The 11115-nt window shown below is 42.8% G+C and overlaps 1 protein-coding gene across 1 annotated transcript in view; it reads left to right on the top strand.

Moving 5' to 3' along the window:
• Nucleotides 1–637: 637 nt before the first annotated feature.
• The window catches only part of LOC311183772 (neuronal acetylcholine receptor subunit alpha-7), a gene marked incomplete at both ends in the record, with an annotated part of 89866 nt that continues 79388 nt past the window's right edge, over nucleotides 638–11115 (top strand). Inside the window, 2 exons of the mRNA XM_084253374.1 lie at nucleotides 638–692; nucleotides 977–1116. Coding sequence (XP_084109500.1) covers nucleotides 638–692; nucleotides 977–1116 — 195 coding nt within the window. The remainder of the gene's footprint in view (nucleotides 693–976; nucleotides 1117–11115) is intronic.

Here is an 11115-nt window from a genome sequence, read left to right as displayed (position 1 = left end):
CTATGGTTGTCCAAAGCAAGCGGGGCGAGGGGGCGCGGGGAGGAGCAGAAGCCGGGGCTTCCCCTCAGGTCCGTGGGAGAGAGTCCCGAACCCAGGGAGGGAGCCGGGTTCGCGGTCGCAGTCCCCGGCGCACGGTGTGGGGGAGGGAGGGCCCTGGAGGACTGGACCCCACAACGTCCCGGCTTTTCCCCAGTGGCCGGGTGCAGCGTGGAGCTGAGAGGGGCAGGAGCTAAGTGGGAACGAAGGGCAGCAGCGACCGGCGGAGTCCGACCTTGCACAGCCCCCGGCGAGGCTGGAGGCGCCGCGCGCCCGGGGGCGCTCGCGGGAGGCCGGGCCGGGGCGGGGTGCCCAGGCTGTCACCGGCGCCGGGTGCGTCTCCCGCTCTCCCCCGCCGGCTGCAGTTCCCCGCGCGGCCGCCGAGCAGCCCGGGCCCCGGCGGGCAGGCGGGGGCGGGGGCGGGGGGCAGAGGCGGGGCTCGTCACGTGCGAAGGCGCGCGGGGGCGGGCGGGGCGGGGGCGCGCGCCGGGCTCCTTAAAGGCTCGCGCGCCGGGCCGGGAGAGGCGGCTCCGCGGCCGCAGCGCAGGCCGGGGCTCACAGCCGAGACGCCGGCGGGCGGGCGGCGGCCCCCGGGCTCAACATGCGCCCCTCGCGGAGAGGCATCTGGCTGGTCCTGGCCGCGTCGCTCCTGCACGGTAAAGCCGCCGCGTCTCCCCGCCCTCCACTCCGCCTCCGCGGGATCCCGGGCGCATCCCGGGCGCATCCCGGGCGCATCCCGGGCTGCTCCGTGCGCCCCGCGCCGGGGCCAGCTTTGGGGACTCACTCCGGCGAGGGGGAGCGGGGCGCTGCTGGGGTCTGCACGGGGAGAGCAGGTCCTGCTGGTCGGGGCTGCTCCGGTTGGGCGGCTGGGCAGCGCGGGCAGGGGGCGCACCCCCGCCGGCCTTCCCTGAGCAGCCCGCCCGGCTCCCCTCTCCTCAAGTGTCCCTGCAAGGCGAGTTCCAGAGGAAGCTCTACAAGGACCTGGTCAAGAACTACAACCCCTTGGAAAGGCCGGTGGCTAATGACTCTCTGCCACTCACGGTGTACTTCTCCCTGAGCCTCATGCAGATCATGGACGTGGTGAGTACCTGGCCCGGCCGCTGGGCTGCCCCCTCCTGCCAGGCGCTGACTCCCAGTGGTCCTGGGCATCAGGCGACCAGGCACTGTAGTGTGGCGGGGAATTTCTAGCTGTCCCTGGGCCACTCCGAGCTGGGCCTGCCCGCTGCCGCGTGCCTCAGTTTCCCTGCCTGTCCCACAGATTAGGAACCCAGTGAAGCTTGTTCCACCGCCCTGGCCACCTGTGCATGGATCAGTCCCGCCTTTCACTCAGCTTACAAACTCAGGGCGAAGGTATTCCTATCCCGAGCCTGGAACCAGCAAGAACAGCGGGGTCCGAATGGCGCATGCAGCCTCACATTCGGTGTCAGTTTAGCCATGTCTGGAGTTTTCTGCTTACTGTGTTGTGTAGCTTCTTTGGGAAGGGGACTGACCGTGGTTTATGCAGCTGGGCAATCTGTCCAGGCAGAGGGCCGCGAGTGGGCGCTTAGGAACAGGAACACCCCCGCCCCTTTGCAATAATGGACTATTTTATTTTTTCCTTTCTGGTAAGGGGAGTTTTGCTCTGATGATGAGCAAGACTGCACACCGGGACACAGTTGCCTTTTTCTTCAGGCTGCTGCTGCCAGCTCCACAAGCTTCTTGCCTTGAAGACTTACTCCTACTTATTTCATTTGGCAAATGTGTAATATCTGTGTAAGTTTGTTCTTTAGCTCTTCCAGACTGCATTGACTATTCAACTTACACTGGCATAGTCTTCATACAATACTAATATTTTACAAACATGTTGGATTCACTACAAATGGGTTTCAGTGTCTACTCTGCCCAGGCATTGGAATCTGGAGGCAGATTGTGGAGGAAGTACAGGGCAGGGGTGAGGCACAGGGATTGTGGTGTTTTGTGGGGAGGAAGAATATGGTGGGAGAGAGGTGTGGGAATAGCCACAAATCCATGTAGAGTGCTGAGAGTCACCAGAGGGGGTCAGAAAAGTGTTGTAAGAGCACAGGCGACATCTCACAATCCCACAGAGTACCTGCACCACCACACTGATGTGCCCCTTAACTCCATTAACCTAGTGATGAATGGTTTCCTTTCTCACACTACACCTGTGTTAAATGTGTGCTTCTGCCTACACAGACAACCTGCTTTAAAATAGCCACCATTTCTGTGGCACAGTGGAAAAGTTATCCTTAGGGGAGAGCTGTGAATGAGGGCAAGTGTGGTGCCATAGGTCACAAAAGGACATAGGACTATTTACAGGTCTCTGATGACAAGAAAGGAGAAAAGATGATTGTTTTGAGTTAGGGGAAAAGAGGCTGAAAAAGAAGATCTAGTATCCAGCCAGATGGGTAAGAGAAAAACGAAGGAGCTGAACCTCCAAGTGGGGCACAAGGCTCTGGGGCATTTGGGAGGGGCAGATCCTTTAAGGAGCAACTTCTCTGTTACTTCAAGGAGTTCAAGACTTAAACCTTGGCCAGCTTGGTGTGTTCTGGCTCTGCTAGTCTCTGGATGGTTGGTCTTAGGGAACTTTCTTAAGCATCCTGAATCTACTTTCTGGTTTATAAAATGGACATGCTAACACTTCATTGGTCACTGTGATGACCTAAATAATAGTCAGTCAATGAAGCTATAGACACCTGAGTATGAATATGGTCATTTTTATCAAATTACCATACCCTCCCCCAACATGACCAAGGACCAGTCAGCTGGGCTGACACACTTCACAAGTGGTGCATGATAGGGAGAGAAAGTGAAGGCCCCTCACCCCACTTGCCCAACAGTAGCTTCAGCCAGACTGCCTCACTGAGTATGTGTGCTTTCTCCTGCCTCTTTAGAATGGTCCTTTTACCAGCTGGCTGGAATGTGAGGGTGCAGAGGGCATTCAGTTGAAGAGCACAAGGAGTGAACAAATGGAGTAGATTTCCTAAGGGTGTAACAGTCTCTTTTAGAGCATAGAACACTCACTGGAATCTACATGTTTTTTCCTGGGCACCTCTTGAAGAGACCCTTAAGGGATCAGGTAAACATGAGAGATTTTGGAAGTTTATGCATAAGCTAGTGTTGCTTGATATGAAAGTTAAAAAAGAAAGCCACAAACTTTTGTTGAGGTTAGGAAATTTAAAAAAAATAATAAGAATCATAAACATTATGGGGCATCAATACCCCAATATTAGTAAAGACAGATGTTAGCAGACAGAGGTCATGGGAGGGAGGGTCTTAGTTATACCTCAGCCATAGACCCAGCCATAAAACCATTGAGCTTCCCAGCCAAATAATGATGCAAGCTCTGCAGTGGCCTTGAGCAAATTACTTTACCTTTATAAGCTGTGTTTCCTCATGTGTAAAATGAGAATAATAATACCCACTTCGCAGGGTTTGGAGAGGATTAAATAACAGAAAGTGTTTGCTACACACTGGTGATTCACTGAAGGTTTGCTCCATCTTAATTAGTAGCCACTCAACTCAAAGTTCAAAAAGTAGAGGCCTAGAAAGGTGTGATTACAGAATGCTCAGGTCACAAGAATTCTTACTACATAGGGATAGAGTTTTGAGGAAAGCCCATATTTGACTCTCAAGACCTTTGCATCTCCTGCCACCTATAGAGTCGGTAACTTCTTTTGCAGACAAAATCAACTTAATTTATTTAAACTGGCTGAATTTAAATGATTGAATATGACTGTCCTGAGATCCTGGGTGAAAAGAAGGTCTCTATATCAAAAATGTTGAAATATGCAAACATTTGTATTCCAGTTGGACTTGGCTCTGCCTGGTTTTGAAGCAGAGCCAGGACTTTCAAGTCGGAATCTCAGCACCCTGGACAGAAACACAGTGGCTCTCATAAGAGATTCATATAGCCAAGTTGTGGCCATTGCAAGCATCTCTTTATAAATTCAATTCCAGGGGTCTTTGCTGACTGGGCTGTTGATGGAGATCATTTCCCTCCCCAAAATTTTGTTATTGTTCCCCTTTTAGTCAGCTGAGGTTTTGTTTCTTTTAGCTGGGGAGATAGAGTTATTGCATTTGATGTTACTTTTTAGTTGACTTACACTGCACTTCCTAATTGAGCTCTTCTTATGGAGATTGCTAGATCAGGGAATTCAAAAATGAATAAAGGATGATTTCTACTTTTAGAACTCATAGTCTGCCTATGAGACTGATGTGTAAATCCAAATCACCATGTGTGTAGTTTAACATAAATTTCTGTACAAAGTTCCACAAATACACATAGGAGAAAATGTTTTTTTCTAGCTAGAGTGGCTGGGAATGGGTTCAATGTGGAGTTAGCTTTCTAAAAGTGAGTAGGAGTTTACCAGTTGGAGAAAGTAGAAAGACTTTCCAAAGTAATGGGAACAGAGTACAGAAAAACTGGTATGTTCAACAAGGTGTGTTCTTAGTGCAATGGCTCCCAATTGATCTTGGCTGAACTGTTTGCTGCAAGACTTCTCAGAAGATTTAATGTGCTTATGCTTATTGAGAATTTATAAAACAGGACAGAGTATTGATCAAACAACCATTGTTTTACAAACCCTTTGGTAATAATTATGCCTTGGAAAACACACCTTTACAAGATGATGGATAAAATTATTTTGGGGTAGAAGGTGAATTTGAAGGGAGGTATAGAGTGTGGTGTAGCTTGAGTTCCTCTGCAGAATATATATTTTACCTTAGACCCTAGTCTGGAAATCTCTGAGGGCAAGAGGAGGCGGCGTGCCAGGGGTTTTGAGAAGTTGCATGATCAGCTTACCATTGCTTTTTTTTTTTTTAAGAAATGGAAACAATTCCAAACATGCTATTTGTATTAAATCCAATGAGTATAAATTATAGATTAGAATGAAAAATGATCTGCATTTTAAAGACAAAATATGTCTTCAAAGAGATGCTTTACTTGTTGTGGCCTTGTTGTAGCTACTCAGCAAGCCCCTTGCTAAGGATGGGAAGGTGCAGATGTTTCGAGCAGATGAGGACATAACTGGATCTTTGTTCAGAGAGCAGAGGCTGAGGACAAATGTGCGTATTGGGAAGAGATTGGCATGTAGGATAGATGAAGATGTCGAAACTGGAATTGTCACTGTGGGAATGTGGAGAAGTAGATTCTAGAGACATTTTGAATATGCTGCTTATGATATATATCTGCGGGTAAAACTTCCTGTAGGTACATAGATAAATTTAGTAAGTGAAAGTACTTAAATTATTCCTAAATGCATAGACTGACTTAAGGTGATCATTAATTTACTTCATGGACTTGTAACTGGGCTGAGAATGAGATAATACATCAGAAATCATTTTGAAGTGATATGAATGTAGGGCTCCAAACTGCCAACATTTTCCATAATATTTCTCCTTTATTCATGCTATTTAATCATTCACCTGTATGTACATACATTTAAAGACCATTCTGAGTGTTGATTTGTAAAATAAATGAACACAGTTATGAAAGCATGTCTGGAAGGTAAGGTATTTACAATGAATAATATAAATCAAGATACAATTGTATACTAATATGAAACACATAATTATTCATAAATGATTTTTTATATTTTATAGATAGTTTTTATTCCAGATTCAAGTTTTTAGAAACTTCAGTTGCAAAACAGCAGAACTAATTGGCTGTGCATTTGGAATTGCTACTACAGATGACAGATTTGGCTGTGGAGCCCAGTGTTTTGAGGGCTTGTGTGTTATTTGAAATCCCTAAGGGGACTCTTCACTTACATCTGTAGGATTTAGGGCTATGTATTTATTTGCCACTACTTAAAATGCTCCCTCTCTAATTTAATATCTTGCAATATTAACTGAAAAATTACACACCTGAACACAGTCTATGAGGGAAACCCAAGGTACATTTAAGTAATTACCCTAATAATGTTTTTCAGAAGTGATATTTCTTAATACTACAAAGGTAAAGTATGTTTTGTATAGGAAACCAAATTAAACAAAGAAAGAGGACTGAAGGAGTGAAAAAAAAACCATCCAACCCACCATTGCTCAAGGCATTCTGGTGCATTTTATGCTATATTTTCTTTATGTTTATGGAATTATAGAGAAATGTTTAAAAATTAAAGTAGTATAACACTATGTATGGGACTTAAACAATATTAGTAGGCATTCATTTTAAAGTGACACAAATAGGCCAAGTAGTAAACAAATACAAATTTTAAAATTTATCCTCTTTCCCCACTATTATATAACTGCTACCCTCACTGCATATTTAATCCCTATTCCTATTTTTATTTTAGAAATTGTTTAAAAGTATTTATTGAAATGATTCATGATGTTTCTTCTAAGCTCAGTTGCTTTTTTTATTTTGTGCTAGGCATTGTATGTGAAAAATGTGTAGAACTAATTTGAAGGTCTGAAGGATGCTATCTTCCTGTAATTTTATTTGTCTTGACCAACATCTGGACTAAGGGCACCAGTAAGCACAAATCACCTTAATCCAGTTAGTGGTTGAGAAGATAGTGGCTTTTCATTCCTGTAAGGGCTCGTCTACTTCGGGAATTTGCATCTACATTCTAGGGTGTACATTATAGAGTTTTTAGGGTCTTTTATTTGATGGACCCTGGAGTCCTATTTTATGCTTCAAGCTCTTGAGTCTGTCAAGATCTGCTTATATTGATGACATCTTAAGCATTGATTTGTAATCATTACGTGTTCTGGAGAAGTGGCTCCAAATCCTGTTATTCTCTGAGGGCTTCCCACTCCTCCTCAAGTCCTTGTCACCTCCATCAATTTTCTGAGGTGCCTTCACGCACATGATTATTGCCTTTTACAGCTTTTCTAATTGTTCTCACTTGTGGGTTGGTGAGAACCACCTGCCTCATCTTTGTTGGTAGCCAAACTGAAACTCAAAATTAAAACTTGTTTACAATGCACCTGTAGAATTGATCTAAATTTATTACGAAGAAATTATATCTCTTAAAAACCTCTTTGGGGTTTTAGTTCTATAGCTTGCGATTATGGGTCATTTTACTAAAGGTGTCTTTCTTGTAAATACTGTCTTTCAAGTCTACCATGGAAAGTATTCCCCACAGGGTTTGGTTCTTGGTTCTGTCAGAGCTCCTGTTTCATCCCTGAAAAACTGTTAAAAGAAGAGAAATAGTCTTGTCATGGAGAGATGCCAATGAAAATCTCTGCTCTCTCATTGATTTATTAGGATTAGGTAGTGTTATTCTTCTTCACTGAGAAGAAGAAAGTCATTTGGAACCTTCTAATAAGAATCCCCCTGGACTTTATTTCAGTGATTTCCTCTCCACATTGGCTATAAACTATTTTAGCAAAAAAATAAAACTTTAAAATTGATGTAAAATAGTGTGTCTATGTGTATAGTTATGTGTGTGTTAACCTACACATCTGTCACCCTTACCTCTCCTTGATGAATACTTTTTTTGGTATCTCAAAATAAGATATCCCATAACATGCTTGTTAAGTTTCCAAGGAGAAAGCTGGATGTGACACCAAGGCTGTGGACTCATAGCTCCCAGAAAGTCAAAATAATTAACTGAAATTAACAGGAGACCAAGTAAAGAATTACAGAATCCTGCATTGTGAATTGAGAGTCACTGCAGGAGGATGGCTGTGTGAAAGCCTGGGCAGATGTGTGCCTCTGGGCTCCTTGTCAGGTAGGAGAGGAAGTAAGAAGCTGCCCTGTCTTTAACTGCAGGTGGAGGTGGGGCAGAGGGGAGGGAGTTGTAGCTGCTCCTGCTGATAAGGCTCCTCCCCACACAGGTAGGCTCTATGGGAAATTTACACTCGCTGAAAGCAAAGTGTGTGTGTGAAGATTCCCAGTCTGAAAAAGAGGTGTTGTCTAGATTCCAGAAAGAAGGCACTAGAGCAAGAAGGATGTTTATTTTACTGTGTGTGGAGAGAGTTAAGGTAGATCGTAAGTTGTTTTGAAATTTTAGAATCGTAAAACAATTTTCTAAAGTAATGTATTTGCTTTAAAACACACACACATACAATGAAAAGCTCTGCTCTCTCATTGATTTATTAGGATTAGGTAGTGTTATACTTCTTTTCTGAGAAGAAGAAAATCATTTGGACCCTTCTAATAACAATCCCCGTGGTGTGTAGGGGGGAGCTGTTTAGATTGAGCAAATGAAGCCAAAGCTACTTCCCAATTACCAGGTTAGAGTTGACTAAGCTCAACTTGATAAAATTTACAATTGAAATCACTAGTCAGGAAACATTAGTCTATCACTCTTTTCTATTAAGGTGCTGTATGCAGTAGCCTCTGACACATCAGCCAGTTCAAGACCTGTTTTATTTTGGAAGTCATTCTTTAACTCTATTTTAAACTTTTAATTGTAGTGTAGTAGCTATCCACAATGTTACACAATACCACAACCAACTAAATGAATGATCACAAAGTGAACTCACTCAAGTTCCCACCCAGCACAGCTCTTCCAGCTTTCTAGTGGAGAACCACTAGCATGATGTCAAACGTCGGGGGTTTCATTTTGCTCTTCACTGAATCTTTCTAAATGTGTGGAGTTACACAAGTGGCGCAGTATGTATTCTTTTGGGTTCTGATTTTTGCCCAATTTTATTTTTGAGAGTCTTCCAAGTTGTTGTCTTGTTACTGTAGTTACAGTTATTATAAGATGGTAACATGATTTATAATTCTATTGGTTTGTATTTAGATTGTTTCTACTTTTGTCTTTTGTGGAGAACACTGCACTGAATAGTCTTATTGTACAGCCTTTGGATGTGCGTGTGTTTGAGTTTCTGTTAGAGGTTACACATTCTTAGGAATGGCCTTGCTCGGTCTTTAGATGACCTATCTTTAACTTTTCCAAATGAAACCAAAGAGTTTTCAAAATGGTTTTTGTAATGAACATTGTTACCAACAGAGTGTGAAAAGTTCTTATTGCTCTACATCCTCACCAACTTGGTATTTCTGGTCTTTTAAATTTGCCTTTCTGGTGGGTAAAGAGTGATATTACCTTGTGATTTTAATTAGCGGCTCCCTGATTACCAATAAAGTTGAGGATGTTTTCATGTCTTAATTTTCCACTTGGATATCTTCTTTTGAGAAGTGTCTATTCATGGCTTGCCTATTTTTATCTTGGTGTTTTGTTTTGTGTCGTGCTTTTGTCCTCTTCTTGATTTGTAGAGTTTTTCTGTTTTATGGACATGAGCCCTTCTTAATTACATGATTTTGAAAATATCTTCTCAAAAAAAAAACTTTAACTTGTCTTTCACTTTTAAATGTTTTTCTTTCTCTCTCTCTTGTAAGTTCTTAGCATTAGTAGACTATTCTTACAGACAAATGGTAGCTTTTGATGGACAGAAGTTCTTTATTTTAATATGGCCCAACGGATAAATCCCTCTTTTATGTTTGGTGCTTATTATGTCATATTTAAAACCTTTCCCCCTTTATCAAGTTTGTGAAGATATTTTCCTCAAGAGGCTTTTTGTGGTTGCTGCTGTTGTACCTTTCACATGGAAACCTTGAACAATGATTAACTCATTTTGTTTTTCAAGGATAGTTAAAGGATTATTAGGGTAATAACTGCATGATTGTTGAACTTTATCACATTAAGACATTGTATTATCCACTGCATCTGCCCCCAGGTGGTCATTTCAAATCCTTAATGTGTATATCATGTGGAAGAATTGTGTGAACTATGTTATTAAAGATTTTTTAATTTTAATTAAAATTTTTTAATGTCAATATGACGTGCATTTATAGAGCCAATGACAAAGAAGGGTCCCCTGAACTCATGTTTCCTAGTCATTCCCCAAAGATCTTTAGCAGCTTTTGTTTTGAGTTATCATTCTTATTTTAATACTCAGCTTATATTTCTACACCTTTATTGAGCAACGTGTTCATTTGTTGTTGACTTCTTATCATTATGGATGGAAACTTGGCTCATTCACAGCTCTCCCCATAGTCTACTCATCCTCTGTTCTCACTTCTTCCACTGGTCACTCTTGCACCATCAAAGACTATGACTTGATTCTATTTAAGAAAAAAAAATCTGCCCTCATATTCTGTGACAAAGTAAACACTCTTTTCTTCAAAGCCATTTTCCCCATCCATTTTTCTTTCTCTATGGGTCTACTGCTCTGACTGTGGTGCGACTCCATGGGTTTGAGTGTTCCTGTTGTCAACTGGCCCTGGTTCTACTTTTTTCATATTTTTCCCCAAACCTTATTATACCGTCATAGTTTCTAAGTTCTCAGCCATACTCTCTGCTTCATGGATCCTCCTTTTGTTATTCTCTTTATTCATTATTCAGATCCCCTTGTCCTCACGTGGGGCTATTAAATAATGTGAACCAGAGATGTAATTTTAGATATTTTAGTGGTCATATTTAAAAAGTGGAAAGAAACAGGTAAAATAAATTTTAATAACACAGTTAATTTAACATAATGGATCTAAATGATTAAAATTTCAAGATGGATTAAATACAAAATTGTTTTTTTTTAAAATTTATTTATTTTTGCATACAAGAGCTGGGGTATAGGCCAGAGGTGTGTGTGGGGGGGGGTGTGTGTGAGAATATTCACCAGAGACAGAGTGGGGACCAGAACAGTCAGACTGACTGAAATACACTGCTGAGGGGAGCAGCAGGCGACAGGAGAGGTCTGCTGTGCCATGTGGGTTGCTCCCTAGCCAGCAGGGGATCGAACTTTTGCTGCAGTGGCTGCAGTGCAGTGCTTAACCCCTTGCATCACCAGGGAAGCCCCCAAATACAAAATTGTTAATGAGACAGTTTACATTGTAGGGGGATGGCAGAGATTAGTTTCAGAAATCCAGTGTGTATGTTACAGAAATGGCATCCTAGTCACCACTGGTCACATTTCAAGGATTCAGTAGCCACATTTTGCAATAATTGATCAACATTTTTGAATTTTGACTCTGATGGAACAAAGAGAAACCCTGGCTGATGGTTATTCTCAGAAGGGAGTTGACAGCTCTCTTTTCCAAAGCTTCCTGGAATTCACCTATGTCCATTTCACACTGCCTGCCCTCCTTCAGATACAGGACAGTCTGATCTCTACCTGCTTTTACAGGGC

This window comes from Talpa europaea (genome assembly GCF_964194135.1).
Source record: "Talpa europaea genome assembly, chromosome: 14".
Taxonomy (NCBI): domain Eukaryota; kingdom Metazoa; phylum Chordata; class Mammalia; order Eulipotyphla; family Talpidae; genus Talpa; species Talpa europaea.
The sequence above is the reverse complement of the archived record's forward strand: the minus strand, read 5'-3'. Positions and strand labels throughout refer to the sequence as shown.